At 38.4% G+C, this 23,276-nt stretch overlaps 1 protein-coding gene across 1 annotated transcript in view; it reads right to left on the reverse strand.

The window, feature by feature from the left end:
- Trpc7 (transient receptor potential cation channel subfamily C member 7) overlaps positions 1–23,276 on the reverse strand; it is a 140,324-nt gene that overhangs the window by 111,193 nt on the left and 5,855 nt on the right. The window contains exon 2 of the mRNA XM_015488785.2: positions 20,471–21,248. Coding sequence (XP_015344271.1) covers positions 20,471–21,248 — 778 coding nt within the window. The remainder of the gene's footprint in view (positions 1–20,470; positions 21,249–23,276) is intronic.

The raw sequence follows: 23,276 nt of genomic DNA on the forward strand, positions 1-23,276 counted from the left end.
ACTGGAGAGAGAGAGAGAGAGAGAGAGAGAGAGAGAGAGAGAATATGAATATATGAGGAGGGGCAGGGGTAAGATAAAAGAGATGAAGTGCTTAGCATTTCAGTGTGTCCCTTCTGAATTTTTAAAGCATTTGTCAATCAGTAACTAGCAATCTTTATGTGAAGTCAAGAAAAGCAGGCTATTATTATTAATTCCATGATATAGGTATGAGAGATAGAGAAATCACAGTAATATGAAAGATGATCATGCTACCAAGAATTTGGGTAGCCCATTTCTGTTTGAGGACTGATAGTACTTAGAAAAATTTAGCTTTAATAATTATTATATTCCAGTCATTTTAGTAATATTTACAATCTAAATTTTCTTGATTTTCTGGATCTTATACAACATGGCCTCAACTGTTACCTGAGCTTGTACCCCTACTCATCCAGAATTCTTGGCCATTAGGGGTCAAGAAAAGAGTGTATATGGTACCACACCACCTGATACATTTTATTTGGTGCTGATAGAAAAGTGTATGACCTTCTGTTGCTCAGACAGTGCATATTTTGAAAGGAAGTCTGTGCCAGGATATTAGAAGAGTTTATTTCAGAGTTCCTATTGCCACACTGTGTTTGAATCTGTGACATCTATGGTAGATACCAATCACATAGTTTGTAAATGGTAAAGAAAGAGAGATACACTTAGTTCATCAATGTTAGGAGAGATTTCTGGTTTGTTACATCTGAGTGATGGAGATGTTTTTCACTTTTCAATTACTTGCAGTTATCTCACTTTTCTTGATTGGCATTAAATGGTACTCTACCTTGGATCCAGAGGCTGCAATGGCATTCAAGAGCTTCTTATAACTCATGGGCTGATGGGCAAAGACAAGAACTATGACTTATTACTAGTACTGCATAAATACCAAACACTAAAGTAATCTAAAGCCTGAAAAAAATGTTAAAAATGAACTGAATAATGCTTTTGACTTCCTGTTTAAAATTTGTGGATGAAAAGAAATTTCCTAAAAATAATGAAAACAATTTTATTCATAATAGCTCCCCCAAATACCTAAGAATAAATCTAATAAAGATTTTTTTTAATAATTGGGCTGTGGTTGTAGCTCAGTGGTAGAATGATTACCTAGCATGTGTGAGGCACTGGGTTCAATCCTCAACACCACATAAAAATAAATAAAAAAATAAAGGTATTGTGTTCATCTACAACTAAAAATATTTTAAAAATTTATTATAATCTATTTAAGATTTAAAAATAACAACAATGAAAATTATAGAACACTAAAGACAGAAATTGAAGAAAATATTAGATGGAAAGACCTCCTATGTTCTTAGATAGGCAGAATTAATATTATTAAAATGACCATATTATCAAAGCTGATAAACAGATTCAATTTAATCCCTATCAAAGCACCAGTGACATTCACAGAATTGGAAAAACTAATCCTAAAATTTATATAGAAGAATAAATGATCCAAATAGCCAAAGCAATCCTGAGCAACAAGAGCTGGAGGCATCACAATACAGAATTTTCAATTATACTACAAAGCTACAGTGACAAAAACAACATGATACTGGCATAAAAACAAAATATAGACTGTGATTGGTTAGGATAGAAGATGGAGATGAACCCACATATATAAAGTCTTCTGACTCTTGACATGGTGCCAAAAAAATATGCTGGAGAAAAGACAGCTTTTTTTTTTTTTTTTTAACAAGTTGTGCTGGGAAAAACTGGACATCCATATGAAGAATGAAACTAGATCCCCATATCTCACACATAAAAAAAATCAACTCAAAGACATCGGAATTAGACCAGAAATACTGTGAGTATTAGAAGAAAATTATCAGGTCAACATTTCAACAGTTTTAGGCATTGAATTTCTCAATAAGACTCCTCCAACTCAAGAAATAAAACCAAGAGTTAACAAATGTAATGGCATCAAATTAAAAAGCTTCTGCACAGCAAAGGAAACAGGGTGAAGGAAGAACCGAAAAATATTTGCCAGCTACTCTTCTGACAGAGGATTAATATCCTGGATACATAAAGAGCTTGAAAAACTTACCACCAAAAAAATAAATAAATTAAGACAACCTTATCAATAAATGGGCAAATGAACTAAAGAGACATCTCTTGAAAGAGGAAATGTAAATGGCCAATGAATATATGAAAAAATGTTCAACATCTTTAGCAATCAAGGAAATTTAAATCAAAACTACACTGAGATTTCATCTCTCTCTCTAGTTAGAATGGCAATCATTAAGAATACAAATAGTAATTAATGCTGGCAAGGAAGGGGAAAAAAGGAATTATTATACACTGTTGATGAGATTGTACAACCACCATAGACATTAGAATGGTTCCTTATCCCAGTTATACCACTCCTTACTATTTATCTAAAAGAATTAAGTCAACACACTGTAGTGATATATGCATACTCATGTTTATAGCAGCACAGTTCACAATAGCCAATTTATGGAACAAATCAAGATGGTTTAGATATTAGGTGTCCCCCAAAAGCTCATGTGTGAGACAGTACAAGAAAGTTTAGAGATGAAATGATTGGATTACAAAAGGTTTAACTTAATCATTGTATTAATCCCCTAATAGGGATACACTTGGTGGTAACTATAGGATGGTAGGGTGTGGCTAGGGGAGGTGGCTCCTTGGGGGCATGCCTTTGGGTTTTATATGTTGTCCTTGTTGAGCAGAGAGCACACGATCTCTCTCCCTTTCTCTCTCTCTTCTTCTTGGGTAACATATTCTCAATTGCTTTCCTCTGCCACACACTTCTGCCATGATATTCTGTCTTACCTCATGCCCAAAGAAATGGAGCTGTCTATGGACTGAGATCTCTGAAACTGTGAGCTCCAAACTAAACTTTTCCACATTAAAATTATTCTTGTCAGGTATTTTGGTCACAGCCACAAAGAAACTAGCTAAAACAGTATCCATCAAGAAATAAGTGGATAAAAAATATGGATAAAGAAAAATACACAATGGAGTTTTGCTCAATTATAAAGAATAAAATCATATCATTTGCAGGAAAATGGATGGAACTGGAGAATGTGATAAGTGAAATAAGCCCGACTCAGAAAGTCAAGGGTCATATTTTTTCCCATATATGAAAGTTAGAGGGAAAAGGGGGAAAAAGGATTGCATAAAAATAGAACGGAGACCAACAGAGTAGAACATGGGGACTAGGGGAAGAGAGTTGTGGAAGCGAAGGGGAGGTACTGGGAAATGAAATAGACCAAATTTTTTCATGTGCAGGTAGGAATATTGTTTTATTTAGCTTTGTCACTGCTGTGATCAAAAGACCTGACAAGAACAACTTTAGAGGAGCTCATGATTTCAGAAGTTGATTTGGAGCTCATGATTTCAGAAGTCTCAGTCCAAAGAAGGTTGGCTCCACTTCTAGGGGCTCAAGGTGAGGCAGAACATGACAGCAGAAGAGTGTTGTGGAGGAAAGCAGCTCAGGACATGGAAATCAGGAAACAGCTCTTGCTCACCAGAGACAAAATATATACCACAAAAGCACATCCCTAATGACTCACCTCTTGCAGTCACACCCTACCTGCCAAAAGTTAGCACCAAGTAAATCCTTATCAGGGGATTAATGTACTGATTAGGTTAAGGCTCTCATAACCCAATCATTTCACCTCTAAACTTTTTTGCATTGTCTCACACATGAGCTTTTGGGGACACCTAATATCTAAGCCATAACAAATATATCACAATGAAGCCTACTATTACATATAAATATAAATCACCAATAAAAACATTAAAAATAGTTTGTGAATGAAAGATATCTATCTGTGCCTTGATGGGCAAATTAGTAGTCCCTTTTATTGGTATCCCCCTTCATTCTTCTTAATTAAGTTTTCTTCGTTGATCCTTTTAAAGAATATCCTTCCCCACATAGATTTGACTCTGCTTTAGTGCCTGGGGCCCACCCTCACCCTGGCCTGAGACACAGAAATGTCCTAGGGTGGGAAGTTACCACATTGTCAAAGAAAGTTTTATTGATGGCAATCTAAAATTTTATAGGAACTGATGTTTATCAAGTGTTGACATAACACAGGGGAAATGCCAAAGTTACAATATTCAGTGAGAAAAGTAGGATTCTAAATTGTCTATATCATCTTGCCATAAATGTAAAAGACAAACAAATCTATGCACAGAAGGAAAAAAACCCTGGTTCTTCCTACTTGGTTATGGTTATAAAACAATCTAGGAATGAAACTGTAGATAAATGGAAGGAGTAATAGTTATACTGAATACTGGGATGGAATAGAAATCCCAGAAACAGAAACTTGTGCATTTGGGAATTGGTATTTAATAAAGGCAACTTTGCAGATGAGTGGAGAAAAGTTGGATTATTTAATAGATGATGCTGGGAAACTATGTTAAACAGAAAACCTGGTAAAAACTTGCTCTACATACAAAAGGAAATTCCAATTTGACTAAAGACTTAAATGACTGGTAAATCTATGAAAAGAAAAGAAAGAAAAAATATATATCTTTATGACTTTGGGTGGGGAAGAATGTTTCAGCAAAACTAAACACATAAAAATTTTCAAAAATAAGGGTTTCTGGAGATGGGCTTGCCTAGCGCCTGTGAGGTACTAGTTTGATCCTCAGCACCACATAAAAATAAATAAATAAAATAAAGGTATTGTGCTCATCTACAACTAAAAATATTTTTTAAAAACCAAACATTAAAAAAATAAGGGTTTCTGTTCAAGAAAGGATGCCAGATGTTTATCAGAAGTTAGGGCTCAAAAGACACTACCCCAAAAGACTTTGAAGTGAAAGAGATTGGGAGGGCCTCAGAGGCAAGAAGGTCATCTGACCTTCCCCTCTCTCTGTGGGAGAGCTGGCCATCAAGTAATTTCCTGCCCTAACCCACCCCCTTAAATTATGTCATAGACCCTCAATGCCAGAGGGGTCCTACCTTATATTTAGGGGAAGGAATGGTACACAAAAGAGGTCACAGAGAATCTAGACAGACCTTACTATTACTATTAGATCATATTCTTGTTCAGTCATACTTTCCATTCTCCACTGAACCTAAGTATAAAAATAGAATGGTTTCCCCAGGTCTTTGAGTCTTCATATATTAAGAATCCTATGACTTATGAAACTCTGTTAAATAAATTTGTCATGCTTTTCTTTTATTAACCTGTCTTATGTTATAGGAATGTCAGCTGTGACCCTTGTGATAGGTTAAAAACACACGACACTCTTTTTACTCCTATATAGTTAAGTGACAGACTAGAAGAAGATATTTGCAATGTCTAAAATAGGCCAGGAAATATTATGTAGAATATGTAAGGAACTCTTGCAAGAAAAATCTGAATACTCCAAGACAAGCTGGGTGTGATGGTGTACACCTGTAATCCCAGTTACCCCATGGGCTGAGTAGGAGGATCTCAAGTTCCAGGCCTGCCTAGGCCATTAGTGAGACCCAGTGTCAAAATAAAAAGGACTGGTGAGGTAGCTCAGTGGAGCACCCCTGGGTTCAATCCCCTATATTTAAAAAAAAAATGCTGCAAGACAGAAATAATGCCGAAAAGTGGTAAAGGGCCCTGCACAAAACTCAACTCAAAGTGGATCAAGGACCTTGGCATTAGACCAGAGATCCTGCACCTCCTAGAAGAAAAAGTAGGCTCAATTCTCCATCATGTTGGCTTAGGAACCAAATTCTTTAACAAGACTCCTAACCCACCCCCTAAAATTACGTCACAGACTCTCATGCCAGAGGGGTCCTACCTTATATTCAGGGGAAGGAATGGTACACAGAAGAGGCCGCAAAGAATCTAAACAGGCCTTACTATTACTATTAGATCATATTCTTGTTCAGTCATACTTTCCATTCTCCATTGAACCTAAGCATAAAAAGTCATAAGAAGTTAAATCAAGAATCAATAAATTGGATGGTATCAAACTAAAAATCTTCTTTATAGCAAAGGAAACCATAAAGAATGTGAAAAGAGAGCTTATAGAATGGGAGAAAATCTTTGCCACCTGTACCTCAGATACAGCATTAATCTCCAGTATATATAAAAAACTCAAAAACTTAGCACCCAAAACCCAAATAACCCAATTAATAAATTTTTGGGCAAAGGAACTGAACAGACACTTCACAGAAGAAGAAATATGATTGGTTAACAAATATTTGAAAAACTGTTCAACACCACTAGCGATTAGATTTAATTATCAATTAGAAATGCAAATTAAAATTACACTGAGGTTTCATCTCATTTCTGTCAAAATGGCAATTATCAAGAATTCAAGTAACAATAAATGTTGGTGAGGATGTGAGCAAAAAAACTACACTCGTATATTGCTGGTGGGACTGCAAATTGGTGCAACCACTCTGGAAAGCAGTATAGAGATTCCTCAGAAAACTTGGAAACACCATTTGATCCAGTTATCCCACACCTAGGTTTGTTTGTTTGTTTATTTATTTATTTATTTTAAATGTTATTTATTTGTTTAAATTTTTTTTTCATTTGTTATACTTAGTTGGACATGACAGCAGAATGCATTTCAATTCATTGTACACAAATGGAGCACAACATTTCAATTCTTTGGTTGTACATGATGTAGAGACACATAATTCGTGCAATCATATGTATACCTAGGGTAAAGATGTCCATCTCACTCCACCATCTTTCCTACCCCCATAATCTCTTCTCACCCTCCCCTTTGCTCAGTCCAATGTTCCTCCATTCTTCTCATGCCCCACCCCCATCATAGATCTGCATCCACTAATCAGAGAAAACATTCAGTCTTTAGTTTTTTGGGATTCGCTTACTTCACTTAGCATGATGTTCTCCAATTCCATCCATTTACCTGCAAATGCCATGATTTTATTATCTTTTAATGTTGAATAATATTCTATTGTGTATATATGCCATATTTTCTTTATCCATTCATCTACTGAAGGGCATCTATATTGGTTCCACAATTAATCTATTGTGAATTGTGCTGCTATAAACATTGATGTGGCTGTGTCCCTGTAGTATGATGTTTTTATGTCCTTTGGGTATAAACTGAGGAGTGGGATAACAGGGTCAAATGGTGGTTCCATTCCCAGTTTTCCAAGGAATCTCCATTTTGCTTTCCATATTGATGGCACCGATTTATAGTGCCACCAGTAATATATGAGTGTGCCTTTTTCCCCACATCCTTGCCAACACTTATTGTTGTTTATACTCTTAATAGCTGTCATGCTGACTGGAGTGAGATAAAATCTTAGAGTACTTTTGATTTTCATTTCTCTAACTACTAGAGATGTTGAACATTTTTTTTCATATATTTGTTGATTGATTATATATCATATTCTGAGAATTGTCTGTTCAGTTCCTTGGCCCATTTATTAATTGGATTATTTGGGGGGTTTTTTGATGTTAAGATTTTTGAGTTCTTTATATATCCTAGAGATTAGTGTTCTATCTGATGTGTGTTGGGAAAAATTTGCTCCCATTCTATAGGCTGTCTATTAAACTCACTGATTGTTTCTTTTGCTGAGAAGCAGCTTTTTAGTTTGGATCCATCCCATTTATTGATTCTTGATTTTACTTCTTGCACTATAGGAGTCTTGTTAAAAAAGTCAGGGCCTAATTTGACATGACAAAGATTTGGGCCTACTTTTTCTTCTATTAGGTGTAGGGTCTCTGGTCTAATTCCTAGGTCCTTGATCCACTTTGAGTTGAGTTTTGTGCATGGTGAGATAGGGGTTTAACTTCATTTTGCTGCATATGGATATCCAGTTTTCCCAGCACCATTTGTTGAATAGGCTATCTTTTCTCCAGTATATGTTTTTGGCACCTTTGTCTAATATGAGATAACTGTATTTATGTGGGTTCATCTCTGTGTCCTCTATTTTGTATCGTTGGTCTAGCAGCTTTTTCTATTCATATGAGGAATATCATTAGGATTTTGATTGGAATTGCATCAAATCTGTATAGTACTTTTGGTAGTATGGTCATTTTGACAATATTAATTCTGACAATATTAATTCTGCCTATCCAAGAATAAGGTAGATCTTTCCATCTTTTAAGGTCTTTAATTTCTTTCTTTAGCATTCTGTAGTTTTCACTGTAGAGGTTTTTCACCTCCTTCATTGATTCCCAAGTATTTAATTTTTTTTGAGGCTATTGTAAATGGGGTGGTTTTTCTAGTTTCTCTTCTAGAGGATCTGTCACTGATGTACAGAAATGTAGTTGATTTATGGGTGTTTATTTTATATCCTGCTACTTTGCTGAATTCATTTATTAGTTCTAGAAATTTTCTGATGGAGCTTTTTGGGTTTTCTAGGTATAGAATCATATGGTCAGCAAATAGTGCTAATTTAAGTTCTTCTTTTCCTATACATATCCCTTTAATTTCTTTTGTCTAATTACTCTGGCCAGAGTTTCAAGAACTATGTTGAATAGAAGTGGTGAAAGTGGGCATCCCTGTCTTGTTCCAGTTTTTAGAGGGAATGCCTTCAGTTTTTCTCCATTTAGAATAATGTTGGCCTGGGGCTTTACAATGTTGAGATATGTTCCTGTTATCCCTAGTTTTTCTAGTGTTTTGAACATAAAGCTGTGCTATAATTTGTTGAATGCTTTTTCTGCATCTATTGAGATGATCATATGATTCTTATCTTTAAGTCTATTGATGTGATGAATTACATTTATTGATTTCCATATGTTGAACCAACCTTGCATCCCTGGGATGAATCCCACTTGATTGTGGAGCATGATCTCTTTGATATGTTTTTGTATTCTACTTGCCAGAATTTTATTGAGAATTTTTACATCTATGTTCATTAAAAATATTATTCTGAAGTTTTCTTTCTTTGATGTTTCTTTGTCTGACTTTGGAATCAGGATGATATTGGCCTTATAGAATGAGTTTGAAAGTGTTCCCTCTTTTTTTTATTTCATGAAATAATTTGAGGAGTATTTGAAAGTCTTATAGAATTCAGCTGTATATCCATCAGGTCTTGGGCTTTTCTTGGTTGATAGGCTTCTGATGGCGTCTTGTATTTCATTGCTTGAAATTGAATTGTTTAACTTGTGTATATCCTCCTGATTTAGTTTAGGCAAGTCATATGATTCTAGAAATTTGTTGATGCCTTTGATATTTTCTATTTTATTGGAGTACAAATTTTCAAAATAATTTCTAATTATCTTCAGTATTTTTGTAGTGTCCGTTGTGATATTTCCTTTTTCACCATGGATGTTAGTAAATTGAGTTTTATCTCTTCTCGCCTTCATTAGCATGGTTAAGCATTTATCAATTTTATTTATTTTTTCAAAGAACCAATTTTTTGTTTTGTCAATTTTTTCAATTGTTTCTATTTCATTGATTTCAGCTCTGATTTTAATTATTTCCTGTCTTCTACTGCTTTTGGTTTTGATTTGTTATTTTTTTTTTCTAGGACTTTGAGATGTAATGTTAGATCATTTATTTGTTGACTTTTTCTTTTTCTTCTCTTAAGAAATGAACTCCATGCAATGAACTTTCCTCTTAGTACTGCCTTCATAGTGTCCCAGAGATTTTGGTATGTTGTATCAATGTTTTGATTTACCTCTAAGAATTTTTTTAATCTCCTCTTTAATGTCTACTGCACCACATTGTTCTTTTAATAACATATTATTTAGTCTCCAGGTGTTGGGGTAGCTTTTATTTTTTATTTATCTTTGATTTCTAATTTCATTTCATTATGATCTGATAGAATGCAGGGTATTATCTCTACTTTTTTTGTATTTGCTAAGAGTTGCTTTGTGGCATAATATATGATCTATTTTAGAGAAGGATCCATGTGCTGCTGAGAAGAAAGTGAATTCACTTGTTGATGGATGACCCACTCTTAGGTTTACATCAAAGGACTTAAAATCAGCATAATATAATGATGTAGCCATACCAGTGTTTATAGCAGCTCAATTCACAATAGGTAAGCTATGGAACTAACTTAGGTGCTTTTCAACAGATAAATGATTAAAGAAAATGTGGTACATATACACATATTACTCATAAAGAAGAATGAAATTATGATGTTTGCCAGTAAATGGATGGAACTGGAAACTATCATGCTAAATGAAATAAGCCAATTCCAAAAAGCCAAAGGCCATATGTTTTCTTTCATATGTTAATGTTGTCTCACAATAGGTGGGGGGGGGTGAGGGGTGAGAAGGGGAGGTTCACCGGATTGGACAGGGAGAGTGGGGGTGGGAATGGGAAAAACAGTAAAATGAATTGAACATAACTTTCATATGTTCATGTAGGAATACATGACCAACGTAAATCCACATCATGTACAACCACAAAAATAGAAAGTTATACTCCATGCACGTATGATATGTCAAAATACATTTTACTTTCATGTATAACTAAAAAGAACAAATAAAGAATTTTTTAAAAGTGAGTGAAGGAAAGATAGGAAGAGGCAATTCATGGTAAGGAGAAATTCACATGGCTAAACAGTCTAGGAAGTGCTCAGCTTCACTAATGATTAGAGAAATGTAAATCAAAGTGACTTCACATTTCTCAAACAGGCAGACAATAGAAAGCAGAATAATACCCAGTGCTGGCATCATGTGGCAAACTGCAGCCCCAAGGGAGTGTAACCAGGGCAGGCCTTCTGGGCAGCAGTGTGTTCGGTGAAGTTAAACATGGATGTTCCTTCCTGAATCTGGAGTACCTTAATGAGATTGTAAGAGGGTACAGGGATGCCTTTGCAGCCTCATTTGTGGTAATAAGAAGTTAGAGGCAATGTAGGGACAAGAAGAAGTTAGAAGCAATGTATGCTATCCCTGTGGGAAGGAATAAGTTGAAGACTGTGCAGAGGATGAAAGATTAGATGATAGAAGAAATGAACCACTTTTTACCGCAGCAACATGGAGACAACAGGGAAAAAAGCACTGAATGACAGAGAATAAGAAAGACCATCTTTTTATGCCATAATTCCCTTGTATGTAAATACATTGCAATGGGTGACTCTTTTAGTATGAGAGAATGGGAATGGAGAGAAATTATGAAGGGAAACAAAAATATGGTGGTAATATTCCATCAAATGATTCACAGCAATAATTCAAATTTTGCACCTGGGATAGGAGGAACTCTAGGCAGAACATTCCAAAACATGTATTATTCTTAGGTGCTGGAATTAGTGCTCACTTCTTTGTCCCCTCTGATTTTTTATATTTTCTAAAAATTCTAGAATGAGTAGTATTTTATTTTTATTATCCCCAAATCCAACACTTGAAAATGCCTTCCTCAGGCTGGGGCTATAGCTCAGTGGTAGAGTGCTTGCCTAGCACATGTGAGACACTGAGTTCAATTCTCAGCACCACATATAAATAAATAAAACAAAGGTCCATCAACAACTGAAAAAAATACTTAGAAAAAAAGAAAATGCCTTCCTCATACTTGAAAGGAGCAATGCCCTCAATACCAAGTTTCCTTCCATTGCTTCTGTCCCCTACCTTTCCACCTTTTATCTACCCTGCCTCCTTTCCCCAGCACCCCCACCCCCTTGTATGGAGTTGTAGTATAGCATCTTTGGCTGTGCTTGTGTCTCTGTCAATAAGTAGTACCAGCAGCCTTACCCTTTTCCTTCAGACTGACCTCCTAGTGTAGGACTGACTTTGGTTTTCCAGAATAACTGATTTATGACTTTTTACCTTGCTTTCCTTTGAAGATTTGCCTTGTTTCCTGGTCTCAGCCTTCTCTAATTCATGTGAACCTGGTACTTCTCCCAGTGTATGGCTCAATAGTGTCCCCTATTCCAAGGCCTATCCTTCCTAGAAATTCAGAAGGTGATCTTATTTGATAATGGGGTAGTTACAGGTGTAATTAGTTATGATGGAGTCCTACTAGAGTAGGGTGGCCCCTTAGTCCAAAATGACTGCCACCCTTATGAGAAGAGACATAGAAATATCCAGGGAAACCACCACATGATGACAGCCAGAAACTAGGAAGAGGAAAGGAAGGTTTCTCCCTGAGAACCTTTGGAGACAGCATGGCCCTGCTAACGTCTTGCCTTAAATACTGTAATACAATAAAGTTCTGTTGTGTTACATCACCAAGTTTTTAATAGTTTGTTATGGTAGCACTAGAAAACCAATACATCCACCCTGACTGAACTGGGTGTCCACCAAGGAGGATTTTGGGTGCTCAGAAAGCCTTGCCCATACTCTGTCTCCTTTTAGTCTGTCACAACAGCAAAAACCTCAAGGGGAAAGGAGGAAGAAGAAAAGGTCTACTCCATGCTTATATTTATGCTAAAATGAGCTCCAATTTAACACAAATTAGAGATATGACTCAACAATTTCCCTCACTTGAATGAAAAATTAAAATGGGACAAAGATGTCTTCAGAGTCTGGAACATGCAGTGCAAAGATTAAAAATCAGTGGGATCCTTTCCATAGTGGGGTTATCACTTTTGATTCCACCTTCCAATATCTCTATGCTGCCAATGCTTTGAAGTGAATAATTTGGCCAAGTCTGGAAGTCAACATCTTCTTCCTTCAAAGGTCAGGGTAGCAAATTGGGATCTACCTTACTCTCTTGCCCTCTTCCTACTCCACTGGGCTTCTGACTTAGAGGAGAAGTTAAAGATCTGGTCTATTCTGTTTCCTTTTCCTGTGCTTTTCTACTGCCTGGTGCACCCCTGTGAAGCCCCAAAAGATCCCAGAGATGGGAGAAGCAGGGCCTTGGGAAGCTCATAACAAGAAAGCTGTCCAGGAGGCAGTCACATCCTCTGACTGTGCTGTGGCTCCCTCTGTGATGATTCACCCACTGGTTTGCATGTGCTAGTCCTTCTGGACCCTCATGCCATTCACCCTCTTTCACGGATGATCTCATCTTCCTCAGCAATCTTTAACTTCTTCCTTTTTTTTCCTCTCCAATCCATTTTCTACAGTAGACAGATTGGATCTTTCAAAATGTAGATGTGAGTCACTCACCTGCTGAAAGCTTCCAGTGGCTCTCCAAATTCAACTTACAATGAAGTCCAGCTTTTTACATGGTTACTAAAGGTAAAGCCCTGTCTGAGGTCCTGGTCAGCATCCCTATCACCTGCTTCTTCTTCCTTTGACTCCCTGCAATGGATCCATACCATGATACTTGCAATTTTCTGAATGAGCCTCCTTTTCCCTCTCAGCAGTGTGTTATTTCATGTAACTTTCCTATGCCCAGAACCCTCTTTTCCATTCCTTGATGTCTGTTTTGCTCTTTTATGCTCTTGGGTTTCAGTAAAACATTGCCTTCTCTGAAAATCTTCAAATATGTGCATGTACACACACACACACACACACACACATCTGCCTCACTGACTCAACTCTCTGAAAACTGTAGTTTATAATTTGTAATGCTGTGTTTATCTTTGTGGTTGTATGAAGAATGTCTGTCTTCTCCATTAGACAATGAGCTCCTTGAGGGTGGGAAACTTTACCTTCATTATATATTTGAGCACCTAACCCAGAGGCTTGCTTAGGCTAGAGGCTTGATAAGAATCTGTCATGGCTGGGCATGATAGCACTTGCCTGTAATCCCAGTGGCTTGGGAGGCTGAGGCAGGAAGATTGTAAGTTCAAAGCCAGTCTCTGCAACTTAGCAAGACCCTAAGCAACTTAGTGAGACCCTATCTTTAAATAAAAAATAAATTGTTTGATGGTTGAGCACCCTGGGTTCAACACCTGGTACAAAAAAAAAAAAAGAATTTACGGCATGAGCGCTTGGATTTCAGACAGCTCTATAACTAGGGTTCATCTGGTTCTAATACTTTGTGAGTTTATAGACTCTGTCCCTCTCCCAACATCCTGACATGTCTCTCCCCATTTAATCTGAGTGTGAATTTATTGCTAATTAAAACACATGCCTCCATGCCAATGACATGTGCAGCATACTTGATTAATACTACCCCCCATGATTAATTTATATAGCATTGTGACTTTTCTCTTTCAGAGAAAAAAATCCTTGTGTTTTCTTTTGATTTAATTTGTGCTACTACTTATTGGCTAATTTTCTTGAAGAACCATCTCCATTTTTCTCTGTATCTCTGATAATTCAGACTGATAGCTTCACTTGTGTAGGAAATTATTTTTCCCCTTTTTTTAGTGTGGGGTGATGAATCTTTTCCACAGATATTTTTCAAAAAATAATCTCTGTCTGCATTTGGCAGGAGCTCTGCCTTCCCATTTCCTCCCCCTCTCTTTTGCTTTTCCATCTTTCCAGCCCACATCACTTCTTTTCACAGTAATTTTTGAGCAGCACTCTTAGTTTATTTAGTTTTAGTGGTCTGCATTTTTCCAATTGGAGAACATTTCCTTGGCCTATTTTTAACCACGGAGCTCACACGTACAACCTAGATCTTTTCTTTTTCTGAAAAGCTCTGCTGAGGGGATAGGCAGCTTAGCCAAACTCAGAAAGACCCTATGAATAGAGGAGGTGCTGAAATGTAAGCTGTATTAATGATAAAAAAAAGTTGTGGTGCTGACAATTCAGTGGGAAAGGAATTGCCACTGAGCTCTCTAGTGAAAAAATAATAATGCTTATTATGTGTCTAGTTCTCTGCACAGATATATTCTTGATCTCATTTAATCCTTACCAACACACTGAGCGGTTATTATTCATAAGTTTACCAACTTATTTATTTACCGAGAACCACATTTGTGCCAGCACTTTCTTGAAGTTAAGTGGGATGAAGTACACAAAGTTTTTAGTAAATCATGGTGTCACCGAGATGAGCAGATTAGGGTAAGAGAAAATGTTTGGGTGGGGGAAGAAGCAATCCATTTTGAACAAGTTACAACTGAAGTATCTAGGCCTTCCCTCCCATCCTCCATTTTTCAAATACGACAATTAACTTGAAGTAGATGTCCAAAATTACATGACTTGTGGGAGATGAAACCCAGGTCTGACTGGCTCCAGGGCCAAGCTTTTTGCTCTCCACTCTTCTGTGTCCAGGAAATGAAGCATGACTACACTGTGTGCTCACTGGAGCCTGACTCTACCTATGTTTTAGTTTAATAGCTTCCTTTATCTCACCTGAATACCTCTCACCCAATTTTCACTGTCTCCCTGTATTTCAGAGGCTGATCCTCTTGGCAGAAACCTAGAGCATTCTAATTTTAGGCATTATTTGTGATCTCAAAAAACTGTCATTAAAGGACACATTAATTAGCTAATTTTCCTGTGATGACTCATTAATGAATGCTCTATCAAAAGTGCTCCTCCAGACACTTAGGCAATGAAATAGAAAGACAAAGCTACCTTGGGCAGAGTCACCTTTGTCCCTTTTCCTGAAATAAGCCAATCTTCTCAAGTACAGGTGCCTGTGACCACAGCCCCAGGTAGACCAACAATAGAGCACACCTCATTGTGTGTGCTTAGTGAGGGCCATGCCCTTCCACTCATCACCTGCCTTCTGTGGTCATTCTCTCCTCTGCTCATTGTGCATCATTAGATGTTCAAGCACAGGCCTAGAGTGGCCTAGTCAGATCCCTTAGTGTATCAGGAATGATACATAAGTGAGTGCTTTGAGGGCTTTTCTGCCAGATTCTCTTATACACACATACACCACACACCTGCACCTTCACAGCTTGAAGAATATTTCCCCAGTGGAAAAGGAAATGATTTTCAAATCATTTCCCGCATGCTAAGCAGGCATTTGTTTATACTACCAGGCAAGCTTTCAAACTTCAAGGAAATATATTTTCCTAGGGTGTTAGTCTATAAAATTTAAAAATCCTTGAAGTATTCGAAGCATATGAGAAACTAGTACAAACACCGGAGGGCGGGGCAAAAGACTTACTCAATCTTTGGGACTGCTTCCAGCCTAGGCTGGGCCTTCACTCAGCTTTTTGTCTTCCTGGTTCCAGATGGCCAGAGTTCAAGTGTACTCTGAGCTCTCAGCACCACAATTCAAAGTCACTCCTCTTTCTCTCCAGCTCTTCCCTTTTCTGTCTTGATAAGTTTACAAGCAGATTACAAACTGTCATCTCAACATCTTTACCTTCCACAATGGGATCTCACTAAAATCATAGCAGGTGGCAAATTGGCCTGATTTATCATTATTTGCATTTTTAATTTGTGGTATTTCAGGCCTGGAGGGTTTTTTATGGGTCTTAAAATGACAGCACAACATCAATACATAATTCATTATCTATTTTTCATAATATCTGTGGTTAACTATCCTTGATAAACACAAAGGTCATTAACACTTAAGGAGAATGAGTCACAATATTAGCTTTCTTGATTCCTACTCTTCCTCTCTGAGGTCTGTCAGAATAAATTGCTGTGACTGAAGCACAAGTCTCCATGCTGCTCTTGTGTCAACAGGAAGACCCTTCTCAGCGGCAGCTTTTCTAGCCTTCAGAATGGACAAATGTTAAATAACTGAGCTGCACTGTTTGTTGGGCTTCCACAGTTTTCTGACTTGGGGACAGTAGATGCTTTCAAATTGAAGCAAAATTGTAAGGGAGCAAGAGGGACCCCTCCATCCCATCCTGCTTTCTTTCCTAAGCCCTGCAGTATTCCCTTGTCACCCTTTTCTTCCTCATCCCCTGCCCTGCCCCAAGGGCACTGCTGCCACCTACTCTAAATTGGAAGAAATACTGACTTCTAGTCATTTTGAAACATCATTTCCACAGATAAGCAAAACATATAGACAAATCGCCTAGGAATGCATCTAGGAAGATATCAACAAAATAAAGGGGTACCCTGAGCAATTCTATAAGAGAAGGATCAGCAAAGAAAACCAAGCAGACTAATTCAGGAAAGATACAGAGGCCTCTATATTCTTGGTGGCAGGAGTTACAACCCAACCGAGATAGACAAATTCTTTATTTTTTCTTGCTAATCCAGATGCTTCTACACAGAGAGAGCCCATTCCACCAGCACCCTGAATAGTCCAGATCACACCAATCTTCCCTTTCTCTGGCTCCTACTGCATAGATAAACCAATCAATCAAAATGTCAGTTTTGGGCAGTGCTCTCAAACCCTATTTTAGGTAAGACAAAGAAGACACACTCTGCTGTCCATATACCATACAATGCAACATATGATTAGTCTTCAGTCATTGAATGTGAAGGTTTTATCCCTGGCTACCAGGTGTAGTCTTCTTTAGAACTTTCCCATTTCACCATGTTCATCAAATACTACTATGAAATCCATAAATGTATTAAGTTTGAGCCATAGATAAAAGTAATCATTTGCTTCAACAGTTGGAATGATTATTCTTTTAGGATTTATTTCATTCCTTTCATTAAGTATTTCTGGAAGGCTTACTAATTTACTGGGTATATTTAAGGCACTGGGAGACCCCATCAACCAGTTGAATTTTAATATCTTTCTAGACCCAAGAATATAAGAGAGACATATGCAATCCTTGAACAACTACACAATTTCCCCTCCAAAAAATAATGGCTTGCTAGTAGGCATCTGATTCTAGCCACAATTTACTGGAGACCTTGATATTGGCTTCACTTGTTGTGAATGAGTAGACTCTATTCTGATAGTAAATTAAAATGACTCCCCAAATTCAAACTTATCTTGGATCATATCTCCTAGTCAGGACATGTCACTCCAGAGTGAGTATTTTGGAAGATGTAGAGGATGACGTGTGACATATTTCCAATGAAACCCTGATAGTATTTTACATAATTGATGACACTGGATCATCTCCATAACATGTGACAACAAGCAGCCACATGTAGTCCCTAGAAAGCAGAACAGACTCATCAAGAGTGCAATTTAGAACACATTCACTGGCTCTTTATTCTTTCATTACAGTTTGACTTCTTTCCTGCTAAACTGCTCTCTGAGAAGATTTATAATGTCAGGAATGAACATACAAGGATAGTTGAATAAGTAATAAAGTTCTAAAGGAACAGTTATGTTAATTTATAATGCACCATTTGTCGACAATCTGAAAGACATTATTTCAAACAAAGGTAACTAGGGGGATGTTAACAGCCAGCAAATGTATTTATGCTAGCTCTTATTCTGAGTAAATGACTGCATTGTAGAAAGGATTTTCCATCATGTTAGTAGTGTTCTTAATTGTCCACAATTTCCATAATTTACTTTTAAAATAAAAATATCATAGAAAATGATTTCAACAAACTTCCAGTTTTAGATATTATGTACACTAAAATATGCCAGACTTTGGGTTTTAGTAAATGAAACAAATGGCTCAGATGTGTTTCCAAATGTTAGTCTAGCATTGTTTTATTTAGGCTGGCACGCTCCCAGATGTGAGATAAGTAGAGAATTGTGCAATTATCCAGATAATCTGATCCAAAGCACATTTTTTGCTTGTTTTTTTTTTTTTCCTTCTTGGCCAGAAGTATCTGAAGTAATTGGCTTAGCTTTTCTTTTTATACAGCCTGTCCAGGATTGGTCTGAAGGCTGGGGAATAAGAAAAGTTCCAGTAGCCTTGCTTGGGACATTCTTGCCCTGGGTATGAGAAAAGAGACAATAGCTATATTTCTTTGGGGCTTCTTTGGGTAATCTCGGCATCAATAGCCACCATGTTTTCTAGATGAGGCCATGAATAATGTTAGGGAATTAGGTGGAATAAAATGGGCTTAATTATAGGGTGCTTTATCTATTCACAATCTGTGGTGCCATGCTACCTCCTCTTGGCCTAGTTTATCTATCCCTAGCTGGTGGGACAAGCATTTTCTTTCTGAGAGGCTTCCATGGCTTTATGTATGCATACCTGAATTGCTCCTCTCTTTAGTCTTAGTGCCCCACCCAGTCCCAGTCCAAATCCTCCATTTCATCTTAGGTTAATAAGTTTCCAAAACTCTAGTTTTCACTACTTAGTACCTGAATCATCAACTTTTAGTGGCTTTCCATTTCCTCCTACAGAATAACATTCAGAGTGCTCAGCCTGACATACAGAGCCCTCTGAGATCTGCCCCCACTTCATCTCTTCAGCATTCCTCTTGGGTGCCCCAGCAGGAAGTCGGTATTTTAGGCACATGGAGTTCCTCATCCATCTTCTCCCCGCTCTGGGCTTTGTTGGGCCTCATCTTCACTTGTTCATCCAAATGCCTCCAGATACTTTCTTTCCCCCTGGATCCACCTCCTACTGCTCAGTAAGACCTGATCTCATTTCATCCTTTGAGACCTCCATGAACAACATGGCCCAGGAGAGCCTTCCTTGCTAAGAAATGGTACACGTCCTTGGCCACCTAATTGTATTCTATGTAGGTATAGCTCTTGCATTGCATCTCTTTTGGATAATGAAATTCTTACTTGCAAATGACATCTTTTCTCAGCTTGATGGCCAGCCCCCTATGTGATGCCTTTTTGTGTGTTCCATAGCCAAGAGGGGAAATAATGAGCCCAACTGTAGTTACTATTCTTCCAGCCACACCTGGAGTGAGGAATCCCTTCATCATTTAGATAAAGGCCAGTAAAATTTTGAGAAGCTCAATATATGAACAAGGCCTCTGGCACAGGTTTGCTGGAGTGACTGAATCAGCTCTGGATACCTAGACTAGAACAATGGTTTCATTATTTATTAACTGTGTGCTTTCTGTCTACTTCTGTGCTCTCATACAAAACAGGGATAGTAGTAGTACCCGCAGCATACGGGTTATTGTTAACCAAGATCAATAAGTAAGGCAGTTAGTGCATGGCATATAGTAAATGCCCACTAAGTGTTTGTTCCTTTTATTAAACATCATGTCAAAAGAATTTCTTACATTATGTCCTAGTCTTTTCTTTCAGGGGAGTGTCAGTTGACAGTAAAAGCACAGGACCACTCTTAAATAATGGACTTTGGAAATGGGTATCCATCCTTTGGCCTGATAGGTAAGGTGCTCTCGGGGTGGCTGAATTGTAGGGCTTTGCCCTAGACCCATTTACTGGAATGATAAGCAACTGTACAATTTTATTTGCTTTTTCATGTGATGCCATCTCAGCCCATTGACAAGAAAATAGCAATAGCTGGTGAGGTTTAGGAAAGGCGATCCTGAGTCTTTTAACATTGGGCTGAGACTGAACCTAAGATTAGCACAGTCCAGCATGGAATAGAGATGTGAATGAGACAAATCAAAACCATGCAGATGAAACAATCATGAAGTCAAAGCCCAGACCAGGAAATAACCTTGGTATCCTAGACATTCCTGAGTGTCCATGGATAGGGCTGAGGTGTCTGCCCCAGCACCACAAATTCCTTGTCTTTTACCATATTGATTTGTGCAAAGTCACCTTTTAGTTACATTTATTTATTTATTTATTTTTTAAATATTCCACCTAGTGGGCTGCTTTTCCCTCAGGTCTACATCTGACCCAGGTGAGATGTGTAACCCTTCCCCTCTGTGAGCCCGAATGACAAAAGCCTTAGGCTTTCACCCTTTCTCAGACCAGAAGACAACCCATTTTGCCATTGGGCACACATAGAAGAGCCCACTGGGCCATCTGCCCTCAGGATGGTGAGTGGGAGAGTTACCTTGAATTCAGTCTCAATGTTGGCTAGTCTGGCTAATTCGTTGCTTAGCTCCAATGCGGTGAGGACAGGGTCTTCGCTAGACAGTGACAAATAGGCGGCGCTTGCCAGTCCTTTGTAGGCATTCATGCGGGAGCGCGAGTGGCTGAAGGAGTCTTTCCGCTGCTTCTCGGTGCACTCGGTGCACTTGCAGAAGTAGTCGTGGGGCCGCTCGATGCGGGCGCCCTTGAGCAGCAGGATGTGCACGATTTCGTACTCCTGGCAGTGGGCCGCCAGGATGATGGGCGTGATGTCGTGAGAGAAGCGCGTGCCATCCTCATCATAGGCATAGAAGTCGTCGTCCCGCAGCTCCTGCTCCAGCGGGCTAAGTGTCAGGCGCTGGCCCTGTGCGAAGGCCGGGTGGTTGAGAATGGCCTCCACAATGCGCACGTAGCCCTTGCTGATGGCCAGCAGCAACGCGTCCCCCACCCGCGCCAAGTTCTCTTTCTTGAGCAGCAACTCCGTGACCTCCAGGTGCTCGTTGCCCACAGCCAGCTGCAGCGCATTCTGTCCCATGTAGTCCACGCAGTTGAAATTGAGGGTCTTGGACTCCTCCAGCATTTTCCTGACCACCGGGATGTTGCCATACTCGGCTGAGTCTAGGAAGCGCTCTTCCTCAGGCGTCAGGCTAGTGCCCTTCTCATTGAACATGTAGGCGGGACCCCGGATAGCCTGCCGGCGGCCCTTCTCCCTCAAGGTCGTGTGCCGGCGCTGCATGTTTTTGAAGGTGCTGCTCCCCAACCTGTGGGACAATGAGGCAAAGAAGTTCAGTTACATTCCCAGAGGCCTGCAGACTCCCCAGAGGCAGAACAAACAAAAATTGTTGAGATTAAAAAAAATATCATGATTGGAACGTTATTACAAATTATGAAATCTAATTAGAAATCATTGTCTCAAACACCCAGATCAAGACAAATAGTTCCCTGAACTATTTTTTCAAATGGAGAATCTTCAGTTATCCAGCTGTTCTACCCTTGGGTGGAGGAGTCCAGCAGAGCTGTATGTGGGTTGAGGTGGAATGTGATGGGAGATGGGAGGGAGGGTGTGGGGAGGGTGAGGGGTAGGGGTGTAGCAAAGGCCTGTTTCATCCATTTGTGTAGTCAAGCAAGTCACTTGGCTCCTCTGTACTTTTATTTTCTTATGCACAACATAGAAAACTTTGTGCACCACAGGGTCCGTGGGGGGATTAAATGAAGTAACTTGAATGGAGAAAGTAGGCAGTATTACTTTTATTCTGTCCCTTCGCATCTACCCCAGTTCTCCAAGGGCTGTGCCCACCACAGTTACTGCCACCTCTGCCTCAGATGTCTTGCCCCAGTACATTCTCATACTACAAGTATGGTCACATAGGCCTGTTTCTATATTTCTCCATGAAAATTAAGCACCTAAGAGAAAACATGTGACAGGGAGCAGGACTAGAGTCATTGCCACTTGCTGATGGCTGCAATCAGCCCTCCTGAAGGAGTTCAGTTGTAGCTTCTTAAGACTGAACCTGGTGTTTTATGTGGGGTGGGGGGAATAGGTCAACTTACATGCTGGGTTCACTTCTAACTATTCTTTCTCACTGTGGTGGAATATAGAGGTTAATATTAATACCATTAATCATAGCAGTTAATATTTATTAAGTACCTATTATGTGGCAGGTGCTATACTAACATATTTAGGCTCTAACTTCACATATATTAATGTATTAATTCTTATATCAAACCTATGAGGAAGGCACCATTATTATCCTCGTCTCAGATAAAGATGCTGAGTGAAGCTAGGCTCAAAGACAGTATTCGAAGTCAGAAGGTTTAAAGTAGGAATTCTGGCTCTGCCATTTGCCAGTCTGTGACTTTAAACAAGTTACCTAAGAAATTAATAAGGTTTAAAATGGCAAATGAGAGAAACTAACAGCTATCATGTAATTTGAGCTCAAGTCAGTATGTTCCATTTCCAGCTAGCCTTGAGTACCCAGAAGAGGGCTGGGCCAGATGATCCCTCAGCTTCCACTGACTTAGACATCTTAAACTTTTCTGATTCTCCAATTGACCCTTCCTGAATTTTCTATTCTCTTTCTCCACTCTACTTCCATGGACACTATTCAAATAATATTAGAATGACATCCATTTTAACAAGACATGTCTATTCTAAAGATAAGTACTTAGGAATTTGTTTCTAAATTATTTTCCATGATCCAAGAAAATTGTCTTCTTGTTATCAGTTATGTCTTAATGCATAAAGAATACTTAGTATTTCACTTAAGCCATTTTTAATATTTTTTTTAGTTGTAGATGGACACAATACCTTTATTTCATTTATTTATTTTTATGTGGTGCTGAGGATTGAACCCAGTGCCTCACATATGCTAGGTAAGCACTGTACCACTGAGCCACAAACCCAGCCTATCAAGCCATTTTTAAAAGTAATCACAGAGCAAGACTTTTAAATTAAACCTAGGGTTTTGAGGTTTTAAAAAACTATTAATTAATCTTATGAATTTTTGAATTTTGGGCTCCATATAGTTTACTTCTCATTTTACCTTTTGACCTGTGCCAGCCTGATTTTTGGTATAAACCAAAGATTGGAGGCCAGAGCTTAGAACTCTAATTCTGCCTATAGCAGAGTCCAAGGGAAAAAGCTGCTAAACTATGTGGTAGAGCAAATTCTTTATCTGTAAAAAATAAAAGGAATAATTATGGGCAATTCCCTCTCAAGGCAACTGTCTATGATAACTCCTAACAGAGAATGGTCACTCTTTTGAGAAGAGAAATCTGAACTGCTATTC

This window comes from Marmota marmota, unplaced genomic scaffold (genome assembly GCF_001458135.2).
Source record: "Marmota marmota marmota unplaced genomic scaffold, marMar, whole genome shotgun sequence".
Classification (NCBI taxonomy): domain Eukaryota; kingdom Metazoa; phylum Chordata; class Mammalia; order Rodentia; family Sciuridae; genus Marmota; species Marmota marmota.